The 18,097-nt window shown below is 34.4% G+C and overlaps 2 protein-coding genes across 2 annotated transcripts in view; both read right to left on the bottom strand.

Moving 5' to 3' along the window:
• LOC108795461 (protocadherin gamma-A4-like) overlaps window positions 1–6,069 on the bottom strand; it is a 290,173-nt gene extending 284,104 nt beyond the window's left edge. Inside the window, exon 1 of the mRNA XM_018566713.1 lies at window positions 3,634–6,069. Within this exon, the coding sequence (XP_018422215.1) occupies window positions 3,634–6,060 (2,427 nt within the window). The 5' untranslated portion in view covers window positions 6,061–6,069. The remainder of the gene's footprint in view (window positions 1–3,633) is intronic.
• A 6,617-nt stretch (window positions 6,070–12,686) lies between these two features.
• On the bottom strand, window positions 12,687–15,122 carry LOC108795460 (protocadherin gamma-B5-like). The gene has a single exon (XM_018566703.1). The coding sequence runs from the start codon at window positions 15,120–15,122 to the stop codon at window positions 12,687–12,689; it is 2,436 nt and encodes an 811-aa protein (XP_018422205.1).
• Between the last annotated feature and the right edge of the window lie 2,975 nt (window positions 15,123–18,097).

Genomic DNA, 18,097 nt, shown 5'->3' with positions numbered 1-18,097 from the left:
ATAGTTTATATAATGATGCCATTTCTGCTGGTTTAAAACCCAAAACCTATTACAAAAGGTAAAGTCTGCCTGCAAAAGCCTACAAGCCAAATAACATAGATAAGTGAATTAAAAGGAACACGAAGTTAAGTGTAAAATGGTTACCATACATTTCTTTTTTTAAAGAAAATATGGCAACTTTTGTGCACTTATTTAACATAGTCAGGACTAAAAAAATAAGTTTCTATCTCTCTGTATAGCTTTCTTTTTTTAGTCTGGTAAGTAGGTTTTTTTTATCCTGCTAGAATTAGGTTCAGCAACACTCATTTTAAATACTTAAAAAGTATATCAAGGCAAAATAAAATAACCATATGTCTTTCATTTTTGCAATACATGCACATTTACCTGTGTTCATCCCTTTAAAACCATACAACCGTACATAAAGTAGAGAAACCAATCTATTTATCTACCAGAAATGCGCTCAGCTACTATTGTTGGCTGCTAACACACAGCATTTATATGGACTGAGTGTGGTTTGCCCCTTCAGTTCACTTTCGATAAATTATTCAGCCACTCCAACTCTCAGATCTCTACAACACAAAGACTGATAATTCAGTAGCTGTTTGAGATAACACAGGAAGTGCACACAGGACAAAGGACATCTCTGAATTTGATTGACAAGATTTTTTGCACTTACTAAACAGCTATTACAAAATGCTTCCAATGGTATATTTGACAGGCCAAAAGAGAACAAATAGAAGAAGTTAATTGTTTAACATACACTATAAGAAACAATCCAGTTAATTACAGAAGTCAGTAGGTCTTAAGAGTAGGGACTGATTCCTTATCAGTTGGCTGAGTTTGCAGTTTCAGTGAGACACACAGAGCCTCAAGCCAAATTGTGTTTGTTGTGCTGTCTCTTTAGCTAGCTTAAAGCTCATTTCCACTTTTGCAGAGGTATCTTTAAAAAAACACATGCCAGCAAAGTATACATGCATATGCAGTTGCTGTATATGAACACAGAAACTTACATTTTTTGTTAGCTTTTTTCTTCATATCCTCATGGAAATGGCTGCCTCTCCACTTTGCAAGCAATATGTGTATACTACAAGTGAGTTCTCCCCCACCCTCTACTCATTAGTATTCATAGTCCCCCCCCCCCCCCACCTGGACAGTGTATTGTGTGAATGACAGGGAGGGGGACAGCTGTTTACAGCCTGCTTTGCAATCTGACCCTGGTGTCAGACTGAATTTCCTGTGGACAAAATGTTGAATTTCTAGGATTCAGGCCTAATGAAAGCTTCTTATAAAAGTGAAGAAAGACAGCAATATGAGTCATGAAAATGTGCACACATATACAACATCACTGCGCCTTTACATTACCACAATAAATACTAATCACTTTCAAAGGTGGTAATTGACTTTAATGTGCTTTTTTTGTGAATGTTTATTTTTGACCCTTCTGTGTGCCATCTGAAATAACATGTGGAGGAAGGGCAGAGGTTTGGTAATGGATCAAGGAGGGGGTGTGGTAACTTAAGACAGGAAATTTAAAAGAAAGTAGAAAAAGATGTCAGGAATTGGTTAACAAAACTGTGACCTGCTACTATTGAAGGTAAATAGGTATTTAAAAGGATTAATATACACCTAGGAAATATACCTTCAGAGCAAAACTGAACTTTTAAAAGCAAACTCTTCAGGATAGAAGAGGTAGAAACAAAGCAAAAACTCTGGATGTCAAAGTGGAAAGTACTTATGTACCAGGAAGGTTAAAACTTGTAGGTTTAGGTTAATCAGATCTGTTGGCAGCAGTGAGGTGATATGTTAAATTAAGAGAAGACATGTAACATAATAAACCATTATGCAGATTTATTTTAGGCAAGAGTTATATTTTTTTTTGCAGATTTGGAAATCAGTGTAGTGATTGAGCATCATACATAGTAACAGCTTTGGAAATATGCTGCTATTTTACTGTCAAGGATGGCAAAAGGGAGATATTTTTGGCTGGGGAGTTATGTTAGTACTAGCAATGCTAATAGAATTATTAGTCACAGGTGTGTTAGTGCCAGAAGCCTTATTTTTTATATATTGTTTCTCTACAGAAGCCTCAAACAAATTGTACTGAAAACCAAAATGACCATTTAAGTAGTGTTAATTGCAGCAGACATAACAAAATATTTTAGTGAGAAAGAGGCTTAAAATATTTGATAAACTTTGTAATAGGCAATTAGACATAACTTTTAAACCTGCCAAACCCTACACAAAGTGTTGTATGGTGTATTGCTGTAATAATATGCAGTACAATAGAATAAGTAAAAACAAATGGCTCTCTCTTACAGCAGATTGTCAGTGTTAAAATTTCCATTATTTTATGTTACCTATGTTTATCCAGATGACTTTGTATGTTCATTGTAATTGTCCATATTCATACAGTTTTATATTTACTTGCAACTCTTTGAGTTCAATAAACAGATTTAAAAAAATACAATGACTTATACTACAAAATAGTATGTAATAAGACAATCTATAGGCACACAGTGGATGTTACATTTGCCCTTGATATTTACTTGCCATTATTTTATTACAGGTTCTAAACCCCCATCATCATTGCAAGCCCCAAAATATAATGAAATAAAGCACGTTTAACCATACATTACCTTTACAATCTACATTTATGATTTTTATTGCTATTTGGACTGCCTTGTAGAGGTTTCTCCCCACTTCCTGTTTTGCTGAGTGAAAGTAGTGAAAGTAATCATATAAAATATAATAGAGGTACCAACTCTTCTCTGAGCTACCGAAACCTAAAAAGATCTTAATTCTTCTCTACTCTACCTTAAATCATTACAAAAACAGTAAAACAAATAAAAGGAACTAATGCACTCACTTAAAACAGCTAACAACAAAAGGCTCAGATCAATCTTAGAACTAGCTACCAACAGATATTATTAAATGCAAAGAGATCCTTAGAATACTGTATGTGAGGAGCAATGAGTTGGATCCAGTCACTTTACTGTTACTAAGCTGATATAACCAGTTCTTAGCAAAAGCTTCATTTAAAACAAATTAAATTTAAATTCTATGTTATCAGCTTCTAGGCCTGATTTGAGGCATACTGTAGAAGTACAGAAGACAAAATTTAAAAAATCCAAAGGGCTGTTCTATGCCGGAGATGTTACCAACGATTTCAAGAGAGCTGAACCAGCTAGCATAAAACACTTGTTCATGTAGGCCACATAAAGAGCCCTTTGTCTTTCTGGGATTCTGAGAGTTGTTTTCAGGACAATAATAAACTATTACCTACACTGAATAAGGCTAAATTACCTGCAGGTCTGCTGATTTGCTACCTTTCTGGCTAAGCGCAGGCAGAAGATTTTGTTACCCATTTCTTAAAAAAAGCCTTGCCTGCCTTAATACATGTATTCCACTCTTGCGCTATTGCTGAAGGTATTTAATTTGACAGGATATTGTACAACAATTAGCAAATAGTGCTAAGTGAGTTAAACAACATCCAATGTAAGGGATGAAGTAACAAAAGGTACGTGATGTGGTAGTGCAATAATAAAATCTGATACATAGCCTAATGATATTGCCAGCAGCATTCCATTTTTAAAGGAAAACGTAATTTAAAATAATTTAAGTTAGATAACTCACCTGCTCAATACTCTTTGTGGCCAATGGTTCATTGCAATTTTCATTGCCAAGTCCTGAATCATCAGTGTCAATTAAATTTTCCACAGTGACATGTTGATTTGGTGGAACATAAGTAAACTCATTGTCTGCTGAATCCAAAGTCACACAGAAGTTATACGGGTAGGGGAGTGATAATGTTCCATCACTATACATGGAGAGCACTCTGGGATCCATGGGAGGATACAAACTTGTACTAAAAGATGTTGTTGGGGATTTTGAAGCTCTGCACTTTGATATAAGAAACACCATAATTGTTACTATAAATAACAATGAAATCAGTGCTAAGGCAACCACTAAGTATAGTTGAAGATTTGAATTAAGATTTCTATCATTAGTATGACTGGTAATTTTGGGAACCACCTGTTGAAAACTGTCTGCAATAACAAGATTTAAAGTGGTAGTAGCTGAGAGAGAGGGGTCTCCATTGTCCTTCACAATCACCACAGCTTTCTGATTCAGTATATCCTTTCCATGAAAGACCCGTGATGTCCTGATTTCCCCAGTATGTTCACTAATAATAAAGTAAAATGGTTCTGACACTTGCATGAAATGATAAGACAACCAAGCATTATGTCCAGAGTCTTCATCCACTGCAACCACTTTTGTTATTAAAGATCCTGGTTCAGATGAAAAAGGGACCATCTCAAACATAGCTAAGCCATTTTCTGTTGGAGGGTACAGGACTTTTGGTGCATTGTCATTTTGATCTACTATTCGGATTAGCAATGAGACATTGCTACTTAGAGAAGGTGACCCATTGTCTCTAGCAGTTACTTGTAATAGACATTCTTTGTTTTGCTCATAATCAAATGACCTCTGAGCATAGAGAACTCCAGTCTCTATATTAATGGAGAGATAGGTGGATAATGGGAAATCTTTGGATTTTGTATCCAAAATTGAATACATTATTTTAGCATTATCACCAGCATCAGGATCTGAAGCTCTTACACTGTATATTGAAGCTCCTGGCAAGTTATTTTCTACCACATAGGCAACATAAGTGGATTTCATAAAAACTGGTGGATTGTCATTTGTATCTGATATCTCCAATGGGATGGTTAACCTCCTGGAAAGTGGAGGAGATCCTCTGTCAGTAGCTACAATAGTTATGTTGTAGTTAGATATTTTTTCTCTGTCCATGGTTTTTGTAGTAACTATCTTATAGAATCTGTGAGATGACAGAATTAGCTCAAAAGGTGCCTTTTCTGTAATCTGACAGTCAACATCCCCATTTTCCCCAGAATCTTGATCATGAACCTTTAGTATAGCAATCATTGTTCCAGGTTCAGAATCCTCAGGAATAGAAGAAGATAAGGAGGTAATGATTATCTCAGGAGAATTATCGTTGTTATCTACAACTTCTATTAATACCTTGGCATGGGCGACAAGGCCTCCTCCATCTTTGGCCTGTACAGATAGTTCATAATTTTTTATCTTTTCAAAATCAAACTCCCTGTTTGTTTTAATTTCTCCATTTGTAGAGTTGATTCTAAACATACCTGTAGGATGTAAGCTTTCTGATGTTTTACTAAATGAATATGTGATTTGTGCATTGGTGCCTTCATCTTCATCTGTTGCCTCTACTGTAATTACAGTTGTGTTAATAGAAGCATTTTCATTGACACTGACTTTATACACATTTTGTGTAAAAAGTGGGATATTGTCATTGGCATCAGTAATAATTACTTTGATCAAGGCTGTCCCAGACCTAACAGGATTTCCTCCATCCAATGCTGTTAATATTAATTCATGGTTATTTTGCGTCTCTCTGTCTAAAGCTTTTTCTAACACAAGTTCTGGAAATGAACTCCCATCTTCTCTGTTTGTCTTAGACAGTGTAAAATATTGATTTTCACTGAGTTTATATGTCTGTATGGAATTGATACCAATGTCTGGATCTTCTGCACTTTGTAAAGAAAATCTGGCTCCTGGTAATGTAAATTCAATAATTTCTACAGTAATTGTGTCATGAAAAAAAACTGGACCATTATCATTAATATCCAGAATTTCTATATTGATATTAAAAACATAGAAGGGATTTTCTACCATTACATCAAATGTAAGGGAGCAGGTGGCAGCTGCCCCACATAGAATCTCCCTGTCTATCCTGTTCTTCACATGCAAATTTCCATTACCTAGATTCACATCAAAATATTTCTCTGAAACATGGGACACAATCTGCAGTTTTCTAGATGACAGTGAGTTACTGTCTAATCCAAGGTCTTTTGCAATATTTGCTATAACAGAGTCTTTTCTCATTTCTTCTACAATGGAGTAATGAATTTGACTAGAGACTGAATGACACAGCCAGGAAAATAAGAAGGAAAATATTACTTGCCATCTGAATCCTTTCTGTAAATAGTCCTTTAATTCAGGCATTTTCAGCATTGAAATCTTCTCCAAAAACCCTTTGTAACATACAATCCAGTAAAGAAATAATGTACTATATCCAAGCAAAAAAACAGACAATATTTTGTGGTTTGTCTACAAAGAATCCAAAAAATGTCTGTTTCTTTTCTTGCAGACCTGCAGTGTGCAACATTGTGGAAAACACTAGTGGGTCTCCAGTTCTGTACATTTCTTGGTTAAACAGCGGCGCTCTGAGGCCAAAGTAGGGAATTGCAGCACTAAGGAAATCATTTCCTTTAAATTATTACTTTTGAACCATTTTAATATATATATATATAGGATTATATTATGCATAAACACATCATATTTTATTTTGAATGTTAACAACACACTTAATTATACAAAAACGCATCTGTAAATACGTAAACAGCAACACTGCAAACTATCAAATTATTTAATAAATATTGATATTCAGTTTATTTTTTATGTGTAATGCTACCAACACACTGCTAATTATGCAAAAAGTATCTATAAACACAAATAAAAACAACACTGCAAACTAACAAATTATTTGATAAATATTGATTTTCAGTTTATTCTTTTTTTCATGTGTAATTTTTGTTTTTAATGTTTACAGCTTTAATGTATATATTATATTAATATTTTAAAATGGTTTTGGTGAAAGGAAGGCAGGATATTATAAATATTCTGAGTGTAAAACATTTAATTACAAAAAATGTTTTTGCTACCTACTCAGAGATTTTAATTAGTTTTATTCTTAGCAAAATTTTCTTTTAGGTTCAAAACTTAAAGGGGGTCATTGTTTTAAATTCCATTCAGTGTATAGCCGCGTGAATGGCATCTTTTATAAATGAACCCAAAAGTACATGTTTGGGCAAAACAAAGAAACAAACAAACATATGTAGTATATCTAAGCTTTATACTATTAAACATTTCTTGTTTTATACCTTTAAAGACTGAGCAAGTACAGAAAATACCTATTGATCCACCTGAAAGGCACTCAGCTTCTAATTTCCTGTTATGGACTGAACAAAGTGCCTTTCCTAGATTGAAATAGCACTAATCCAGTTTGGTTTTTACATGAGTACATGGTATTCATTATAATAGAAAATGTGTCTGCAATCCCAACCAATTCACAAGCTCTGATTAAACATTGGGTTTATTTAACCACTTCCGGACCATAGAATGTACATGTACATCCTGGTCTTGAAGTGGTAATACGAAGATCATGGCTGCTGCTGCATAAAATGATTAGTAGTAATACCTACCTAGAAAATATTTGAAATACTATGACCAAGCAGCAAGCTGGAGATTCTCCACAAATTTTTTATCACCTTAGTTTTGTGCTCTAATCTGCCAGTTGCCCATCAGTAACCAAAGTTTGTTCTTCCTACCAAAGCTGGTTATGTTGGTTGGGAGATGGAAAAACGTTATAAAGTTGATGGACTTTCCTTGTTTCCTAGCTAAAACTAAAATAAATATTCTAATAGAGGTAGTACAAGGCAGTTATTAAACGTACAAGATTTTTTTTTTCAACAGCACACAAATCCTATATAACATGAAAATTTGCAGATTGCATTCAACAAGAAAGGATGTATAAAAAGAAGATATAATAGGCCCCAGAACACACCCAGATGACACCACAGAGAAGTCAGAAAAAAGCTAATTCACCAAGTTTTGCACCTTCATAAAATAGTATGATAGTAGAGTGTCCTTTAGAGCAAAATGCTGAAGATGTTTATGAATAGTGTCAAATTCAGCAAAAATATCAAGACATAATTTCAACATATCATGACCCTTGAATTAAGTAGTCAGTGTTATAAAAAATATATTTTTGTAAGATTTTAGAGAATATCCCTAATTCATTTTTCAAGATGCGTGTATATTTACATATGGCATAAAAATACATACAAGCAAAAACTAAAATATTTCCTAAACTTTCAAGTAAACATCAACACAAATTCAAATTATCCAAATCCTACAAACTACTATGTAAAGCACAAAGCAAAAGGCAATGACTAAATCCACAAAGTACTGTATGTATTAGAACAATGAAGAGGTTTAAACTGGGTGTTAAATTTATCTTGGATATTTACTTGCCAGCATTTGATGCTAAACATTTCTTAATGTTATTTAAATTATCGTTAAACCAGATCAATATACATATATAAGCTGCAAGAGTATATAAAAATAGTCATCAGAGGAAAATATACCCAAAACAAATAACAGAATCAGTAGTAGTATAATTTCAAAAGTATTTACAGCTTTGAGTGTGGATCACCTGTCAGATTTCCTCTTACTGTATGCTAAAGAAAATAAAGGAATATGTGCTATTCTTCAATATTCTAGAGGTTTTGGTTTACATAACAAGCAAAGTACAAAAAGATTCTATTATATACTGAACAGTCAGTATATCCATTGCTGTATAAAAAGTCTTACCTTGGAGAAAGAGCTTCAAAAAGCATTGCCTAAAGTGCATCATTATATATATAGATATCTATAGATATATATAGATATCTGTAGATATCTATAGATCTACAGATATATAGATATCTATATATCTACAGATATCTATAGATATATATAGAGCTATAGATATATATTCTGTATATATACAAACAGCCCAGTTCAGTAAAATTGGGTCTGTAGTAAATATATTCCCGGCAAACCTAAAAATATACCTTAAGCGTGTACACTACATTTCGTTAGTCTGGGTGAGGTTATGGTCTAAGTTGCTTGTCTCAGTGGGCTTTCCCCTAAGCCTGTACTCTATGTGCAAGAAAAACAGATGACAAGGTTGAATGTTTTTCCTTGCAATTTGTTTTTTTTCCTTACATGGGGCGGCCGGCCGCCGTCTGTCAGAAAAACAAAAGCCAGCATAGGAATGCATAGCTAGATTCCTATTGGCTATTTCACATTGCAATAGCCAATAGCAAACTAGCCATTGCACCCGCCCACTGCTGCTGTCAATCAGCAGAGGGGGACCTGAAGTTCTCCATCAGGTCCCCTTCTAATGACAAGGATTCAGGGACAAGAAGTTCAGGGATGCAGATCTGGAAGAGATGGAGCCAGCTGTTTGGAAAAAGATGACTGTAAGAGCTTGGTAAGAAATACTTTGCTGAGCAATGTATAATTGTTGGATCCAGATTCATTATTGAAAATAAGTTTGAGAGTTTAATACAACTTAAAGGCTCTGTCATTTCTAATAGGATGTGCTACATTCAGAGCATATAGATTCTATTGATGAATACTTTGCATCTCTCAGTCTTTCTGGAAGTTTTCTGGAAATGTACTCCTATCTGGTCTGGTTTTCTCAGTTAGTGTAAAATGCTGGTTATCACTATACTTATATGCATGCACTGAATTAATATCAATATCAGGTTCATAGGCTACACGCTGCTCTAATAGCGGCATGCAAGTCTCTAAAAGCATATTTCCACTAATGCCATATATGGAAAAATCATGCACATGATGCATATATAATGCTGCTTCACAGTTTCGACAAAAATGGTTAGCTCATGCATTTACATTCCTGCATTCATCAACGCAAGCAACACAACGTAGCGCTAATTTACACAACATCACCTTGCAATTCATGCTTGGCTTTGCACAACACACCTGCTGGGTGTGTACACACTACAAAGGTGTCTAGATTCCACCAATAGATCATGCTGGGAGGGAACACACTACAGAGGTGTATACTTGTTCGTGGCGTGGTTATAAGGTTATTAAATCAACCCCAATGGGTTTGAAACCATTTTGTCAAATGTGAAGAAGCAGGCACAAGTTAGGAACTGTGCCTCTCAGGATATATTTTACTTCTAAAATAAGTCCTTACAAACTGAGTGTGTAGGTACTATAGACTTAATTCGAAAAGCTTTAACACAAGGATATGGCTCTGACATATAGTCATGTGACTGTAATTTTTAAATCAAATTCAAAATAACTATTTTTTTTTAAAACAAGTATACCTATCCTGGTGAGTTATCTTTGTGAATTGAGCTTCATATGTAGAATCTAACTCCTGAAATGTGTAGTGCGTGTTTGATATTGATTACAATATTGAACACAATCCAAATGATTGAATATAATAACAATAAAAGATTGTTTCAGTTTAAGCATTTAATCATTTTTTGTATTGTGTGTTAGGGTACTTAATTAAAAATCAGTGCTTTTATCACTGTATGTGTCCCAAATGGAAATAATTATCGTGGACAAATCCTGAAGATATCCTGTAGATATGGGGGTTTTAAGGTGCCGAGTGACAAAACCATGCAGCTGAATTGCGGCCTCGTGGACATCGGTGGCACGAGATTGACTCATTGACTGGGACAACCTATGTTGTGGCTCCATTCTAGGAGCTATTCTGAGACTCAACAGGAAAAAACTCTCTGTGCGTCATTTCCATTGCTCTGGGGGGTCTCATTGGTCCACCTTTGATGCTCCTTGGGCTTCAGGCTCTGTCTCTTGGGCTTGGCCATATGCGACCGGATTATTCTCCATATCGATTTCCTCCATCTCCTGAGGAAGCGCTTGGAGAGTGAAACACAACTACTCCTTTATCCTTGAAAGAAGAGGCAGTTCATTGGCATATGATTCTAAGAACATGTCATAGGGATCATGTATTTTATGGTTTGTTATGCTTAAATAGTTCACAAATATTTCATCTTGGAGTAGCTTTGTGGAGGAATGATAGATTACGATGAATGCAAGCATGACATATTAATTATTTTTCTATGGCTTTTAACTTTTGTATAATAAAAATCATTTTGATACTTATGATGTTGTAATCTCTTGGTTTTGTCACTTGGCACCTTAAAAGCCCTATAACTACACATTTTTTCTATGTGTCCCAAATGGAGATATTTAAGTCATGGCATTAAGTGAAGGGAATTCCTCCCTAAATGGGACACAGAGAGTGAATAAAATCTGATAAAGATTCTAACTATATCACAAAACCATGTAGCTGAATTGCGGCCTCATGAACATCGGTAGCCCGGGATTGACTCATAAAACCAGTATAAATGTAGAGTATAACAAATGCACTCAGCTTTGAGCATATTAAGTCATATGCAAAATACAACTAATCACTAATGGTTATATGAATATAACTAGTGAATAATAAATAGAACAACATTACTTCTATTTAAAGAATAATTGTACTCATTTGAACTCTACCTGACTGGAGCACTTTAAAACCACAGAGATTAACTGCACAAGGGAAAAAGACCTCTAAAATATGTAAACTTGTGAGTTGAAGGAGGTGACAGCAAAGGGCCTAGATTAATCTTAGAACCTACTACTAAAATATATTATATAATTATAATTATAATACATTCTGAGTGTATGGAAAAAGCAGAGAGCTAGTGTTACTCCTTCTGTGGCCTAAGGGTTAAACTACATGGACAATTGTATTTCCATTTTACTAGGCAATTTAACCAGTTGTTTGCAATAGCTTTATTTAAACTTAACGTAAATCTATAACACTTAAAGCTGGACAAGGTAACAAGAAATACTTGTTTTTTTTTAAGTCTTATAATGAGTGACCTGTCTTTCGAGTTTGTTGATTGATTACCTCTCCAATTGAGGTCAGGCAGTATCTATAGCTACCTCTCAATAAAATAGTCCTGTTTTACTTTTACTCCTGCACTGTTACTGAAGGTACTTAAGCTAGCAGAAAATGGCATTTATTTAAAAACAAACGTAAACAAAAAAGTGCAAGGAATAAAGTAGTGGTGCTTAATGATAGTGGAAAATGTAGTTGTTAAAGCATACCAAAATCTGATGCAAAACCTATTGATATCATCAGCAGAATTTGATTTGTACAATAAAATGTTCTGTATCAAAAAAACTATGTTAGATAACTCACCTGCTCAATACTCTTTGTGGCCAATGGTTCATTGCAATTTTCATTGCCAAGTCCTGAATCATCAGTGTCAATTAAATTTTCCACAGTGACATGTTGATTTGGTGGAACATAAGTAAACTCATTGTCTGCTGAATCCAAAGTCACACAGAAGTTATACGGGTAGGGGAGTGATAATGTTCCATCACTATACATGGAGAGCACTCTGGGATCCATGGGAGGGTACAAACATGTACTAAAAGATGTTGTTGGGGATTTAGAAGCTCTGCACCTTGATATAAGAAACACCATAATTGTTATAATAAATAACAATGAAATCAGTGCTAAGGCAACCACTAAGTATAGTTGAAGATTTGAATTAGGATTTCCATCATTAGTATGACTGGTAATTTTAGGAACCACCTGTTGAAAACTGTCTGCAATAACAAGATTTAAAGTGGTAGTAGCTGAGAGAGAGGGGTATCCATTGTCCTTCACAATCACCACAGCTTTCTGATTCAGTATATCCTTTCCTTGAAAGACCCGTGATGTCCTTATTTCTCCAGTATGTTCATCGATGACAAAATAAAGTGGTTCTGAGACTTGCATGAAATGATAATAGCAGAAAATGGCATTTATTTAAAAACAAACGTAAACAAAAAAGTGCAAGGAATAAAGTAGTGGTGCTTAATGATAGTGGAAAATGTAGTTGTTAAAGCATACCAAAATCTGATGCAAAACCTATTGATATCATCAGCAGAATTTGATTTGTACAATAAAATGTTCTGTATCAAAAAAACTAAGTTAGATAACTCACCTGCTCAATACTCTTTGTGGCCAATGGTTCATTGCAATTTTCATTGCCAAGTCCTGAATCATCAGTGTCAATTAAATTTTCCACAGGGACATTTTGATTTGGTGGAACATAAGTAAACTCATTGTCTGCTGAATCCAAAGTAACACAGAAGTTATACGGGTAGGGGAGTGATAATGTTCCATCACTATACATGGAGAGCACTCTGGGATCCATGGGAGGGTACAAACATGTACTAAAAGATGTTGTTGGGGATTTAGAAGCTCTGCACCTTGATATAAGAAACACCATAATTGTTATAATAAATAACAATGAAATCAGTGCTAAGGCAACCACTAAGTATAGTTGAAGATTTGAATTAGGATTTCCATCATTAGTATGACTGGTAATTTTAGGAACCACCTGTTGAAAACTGTCTGCAATAACAAGATTTAAAGTGGTAGTAGCTGAGAGAGAGGGGTATCCATTGTCCTTCACAATCACCACAGCTTTCTGATTCAGTATATCCTTTCCTTGAAAGACCCGTGATGTCCTTATTTCTCCAGTATGTTCATCGATGACAAAATAAAGTGGTTCTGAGACTTGCATGAAATGATAAGACAACCAAGCATTATGTCCAGAGTCTTCATCCACTGCAACAACTTTTGTAATGAAAGATCCCGGTTCAGAGGAAAAAGGGACCAACTCAAACATAGCTAAGCCATTTTCTGTTGGAGGATACAGGACTTTTGGTGCATTGTCATTTTGATCTACTATTCGGATTAGCAATGAGACATTGCTACTTAGAGAAGGTGACCCATTGTCTCTAGCAGTTACTTGTAATAGACATTCTTTGTTTTGCTCATAATCAAATGACCTCTGAGCATAGAGAACTCCAGTCTCTATATTAATGGAGAGATAAGTGGATACTGGGAGATCTTTGGATCTTGTATCAAAAATTGAATACATTATTTTAGCATTATCACCAGCATCGGGATCTGAAGCTCTTACACTGTATATTAAAGCTCCTGGCAAGTTATTTTCTACCACATAGGCAACATAAGTGGATTTCATAAAAACTGGTGGATTGTCATTTGTATCTGATATCTCCAATGGGATTGTTATCCTGCTGAAAAGTGGAGGAGATCCTCTGTCAGTAGCTACAATAGTTATGTTGTAGTTAGATATTTTTTCTCTATCCACGGTTTTTGTAGTAAGTATCTTATAGAATCTGTTAGATGACAGTATTAGCTCAAAAGGCGCCCTCTCTCTAATCTGACAGTCAACTTCCCCATTTTCCCCAGAATCTTGATCATGAACCCTTATTATAGCAATCATTGTTCCAGGTTCAGAATCCTCAGGAATAGAAGAAGACAAGGAGGTAATGATTATCTCAGGAGAATTGTCGTTGTTATCTACAACTTCTATTAATACCTTGGCATGGACGACAAGGCCTCCTCCATCTTTGGCTTGTACAGATAGTTCATAATTTTTTATCTTTTCAAAATCAAACTCCCTGTTTGTTTTAATTTCTCCATTTGTAGAGTTGATGCCAAACATACCTGCAGGATGAAAGCTTTCTGACGTTTTACTAAATGAATATGTGATTTGTGCATTGGTGCCTTCATCTTTGTCTGTTGCCTCTACTGTAATTACAGTTGTGTTGATAGAAGTATTTTCATTGACACTGACTTTATATACATTTTGTGTAAAAACAGGGGCATTGTCATTTCCATCAGTAACAATTACTTTAATCAAGGCTGTCCCAGATCTAACAGGATTTCCTCCATCCAATGCTGTTAGTATTAATTCATGGTTATTTTGCGTCTCTCTGTCTAAAGCTTTTTCTAACACAAGTTCTGGAAATGAATTCCCGTCTTCTCTGTTTGTCTTAGACAGTGTAAAATATTGATTTTCACTGAGTTTGTATGTTTGTATGGAATTAATACCAATGTCTGGATCTTCTGCACTTTGTAAAGCAAATGTGGCTCCTGGTGATGTAAATTCAATAATTTCCACAGTAATTGTGTCATGAAAAAAAACTGGAACATTATCATTAATATCCAGAATTTCTATATTGATATTAAAAACATAGAAGGGATTTTCAACCATTACATCAAATATAAGGGAGCAGGTGGCAGCTGCCCCACACAGAATCTCCCTGTCTATTCTGTCCTTCACATGCAAGCTTCCATTACCTAGATTCACATAAAAATATTTCTCTGAAACATGGGACACAATCTGCAGTTTTCTAGATGATAGTGTGTTACTGTCTAATGCAAGGTCTTTTGCAATATTTGCTATAACAGAGTCTTTTCTCATTTCTTCTACAATGGAATAATGAATCTGACTAGAGACTGAATGACACAGCCAGGAAAATAAGAAGGAAAATATTACTTGCCATCTGAATCCTTTCTGTAAAAATTTCTTTAATTCAGGCATTTTCAGCATTTAAATCTTCTCCAAAAACCCTTTGAAAAGTACAATCCAGTGACAAAATAATGTACTATATCCAAGCAAAAAAACAGAAAATATTTTGTGGTTTGTCTACAAGACATCCAAAAATGTCTGTGTCTTTTCCTGCAGACCTGCAGTTTGTAACAGTATGGAAAACACTAGTGGGTCTCCAGTTCTGTACATTTCTTGGTTAAACAGCGGCGCTCTGAGGTCAAAGTGGGGAATTGCAGAACTGAGGAAATAATTTCCCTTAAATTATTACTTTTAAACTTTTAATGCATATTATTGTAATATGCATAAACACATGCATATTGAATATTTAATTTGAAATGTTATCAACACACTTAATTATACAAAAACATAAATATGCAAACAGCAACACTGCAAACTATCAAATTATTTAATAAATATTCATATTCAGTAAAAAAAATGTATGTGTAATTTTTGTGCTTAACATTTAAAATCTTAAAGTATATATTATACGGTAATTTAAAAAAAGTTTTTGGTTAAAGGAAGCCAAAATAATACAAGATTTCTGAGTATAAAACATTTAATTATGAAAATGTGTTTGATACCTACTGACATAGTTAAATGAGTTTTATTCTTAGCAGAATGTAGTTTTATGTTAAAATGTAAAGGTATTTATTTTAAATATTCCATCCAGTGTATAGCCACGTGAACTATATATTTTATAAATGAACCCCAAAGTGTATGTTTGGGCAAAACAAACAAACAAATAAACAAACAAACATACAAACATGTGCAATATATCTAAGCTTTGTACTATTAAACATCACTTGTTTTATACCTTTAAAGGCTCAGGCAGTACAGAAAATACCTAGTGATCCACCTGAAAGGTGCTCAGCTTCTAATTTCCTGCTGTGCACTGAGCAAGTGCCTTTCCTGGATTGAAATTGCACTAATACAGTTTGATCTTTATTAACACATGGTATTCATTATAATAGAAAATGTGACTGCAATCCCAGCCAATTCACAAACTGTGATTAAACATTTGGTTTATTTAAACACTTCCAGACCAGACATCCTGGTCTTCAAGTGGTTATACAAAGATCATGGCTGCTGCTGTGTAAAATGTTTAGTATTCATACCTAACTAGAAAATATTTGAAATATTATAACCAAGCAGCAAGCTACAGTCTCTTCTACAATTTTAGATTTGTGTTCTAGGAAAAGGCAGCAAATGGGAAAATGAAGAGGTCTGCCAGTTGGCCTGCAGTAACCAAAATGTGTTCTTCCTACCAAAGCTTGATGTGTTTGTTGGGAGAAGGAAAAATATAATAATGTTGATGGAGTTTCTTTGTTTCATAGTTAATACTAACATAAATCTTGTATTAGAGGTAGAACAAAGCAGATAATCTACAGCATATGTAGTTACATGGCTAGTTATGGGTAAGTTTCACAGCAGGCAGGCTAATACATATTTCAAGATGCATGTATATTTACATATAGCATAAATACACACATACAAACAAAAACATAGTTTCCTAAGCTTGAAGTAAACAATAAAACAAATTCAAATTAGCCAAGTCTTACAAACCACTATGTAAAACACAAACCAAAAGGCAATGACTAACACCACAAAGTATGTATTAGAAAAATGAATTGGTTTAAACTGTGTGTTCCTTATATATAATTTATATATAATTTTTCTTTGATATATACTTTGATTCTAAATCTTTCTTATCTTTACTTAAATTATCCCTATTACAGATAAATATAAGCTATAGAAGTATATGAAATTAGTCATCAGAAGAAGATATACCCAAACTAAATATTGGAATAAGTAGTAGTATCATTGTAAAAGTTTTTTTAAAGATGAAAATCACCTGTCAGATTTCTTCTTACTTATGCTAAGAAAATAAAGGAATATGTGATATTCTTCAATGTTCTAATGGTTTTGTTTTACATAACAAGCAATATACAGACAAAATTCTATCACATGCTGAACAGTCATTGCCGTTGCAAGGCCAATTTTAAAGTGGATCAAACAGATGCATCGCGCTAATCAATAATCATAATACATGAATACAAATAAATCACATATAACCAATATAGTTCATAAATACTCATACATAATAAAATGTGTCTTTCGTTGTAATATCTCCAGTAGAGATTATGTGCAAATTGATAATTATAAAGTCCACAATTAATTGATGCCAAGATGTAAATAACCATCATTGATAAGTCCTTCTTATAGCTATGGTGCTTAAACTCCCGGTGACTGTGAAACACCCTGCACTCACCAGACTTTCATATTCAAAGCGGCATAACAATCCCAGATTGCAATCACGGTTAGCTTTTGCTCCTCCACATGCAGTAAGAGCTTCCTCCTCCACTCTGTGCTCTTTCACTGAAAAGCTTCCGGTTCACGTGAGGTCGTTTACAAAATGTATCCATTCCCCAGAGAGGATAATAAACACATAGTGTAATATGCCAAAATAGGTTTTTATTTTTAAAATTTTTAAAAACACTTACAAGATTCCCAGAAACAATCGCTTTTTCAAAAAATATTTCAATCCATCACGAACAAGCCAGTCGAATAATCACACAATCAAGATCCTTCCAACTTAGAGTGTCAAAACCTCAGTGCGTGTCCACCTCTTTTGACGCATACAAATACTTTTTCAAGAAAGTGCAGTAGACAAGATGTCAAAAAACTAAAACAGAGTATTGCAATATGAAATAATACCTTTTGTTACCATACAAAGTTTATGTCAAAAAGTATATGTAATATGTATATAGTTTTATTTTTGTTTTTAAATATTTCACCTGAGGTGGGGGTAGCTAGGAGGTAAATAAAGTCTTTGTTGGGCTTATCACTGTGTAGGGGAGTAGCAGGCCAATGAATTGTAAATAGGGTTATTGTTCAGCCCAGGCATGTCCGGATAATTGCATAGAGTATGGCTGGTCCTCAGTCTTTTTCGGAGCCGAGACCCTTGG

Source organism: Nanorana parkeri, unplaced genomic scaffold (genome assembly GCF_000935625.1).
Source record: "Nanorana parkeri isolate BGI_ZX_2015 unplaced genomic scaffold, ASM93562v1 scaffold969, whole genome shotgun sequence".
Taxonomy (NCBI): domain Eukaryota; kingdom Metazoa; phylum Chordata; class Amphibia; order Anura; family Dicroglossidae; genus Nanorana; species Nanorana parkeri.
This window is presented reverse-complemented; position numbering and strand designations above follow the sequence as displayed.

Excerpts from the sequence above, each read along its gene's own strand:
- LOC108795460 (XM_018566703.1), bottom strand. The coding sequence starts at position 15,122 with ATGCCTGAATTAAAGAAATTTTTACAGAAAGGATTCAGATGGCAAGTA.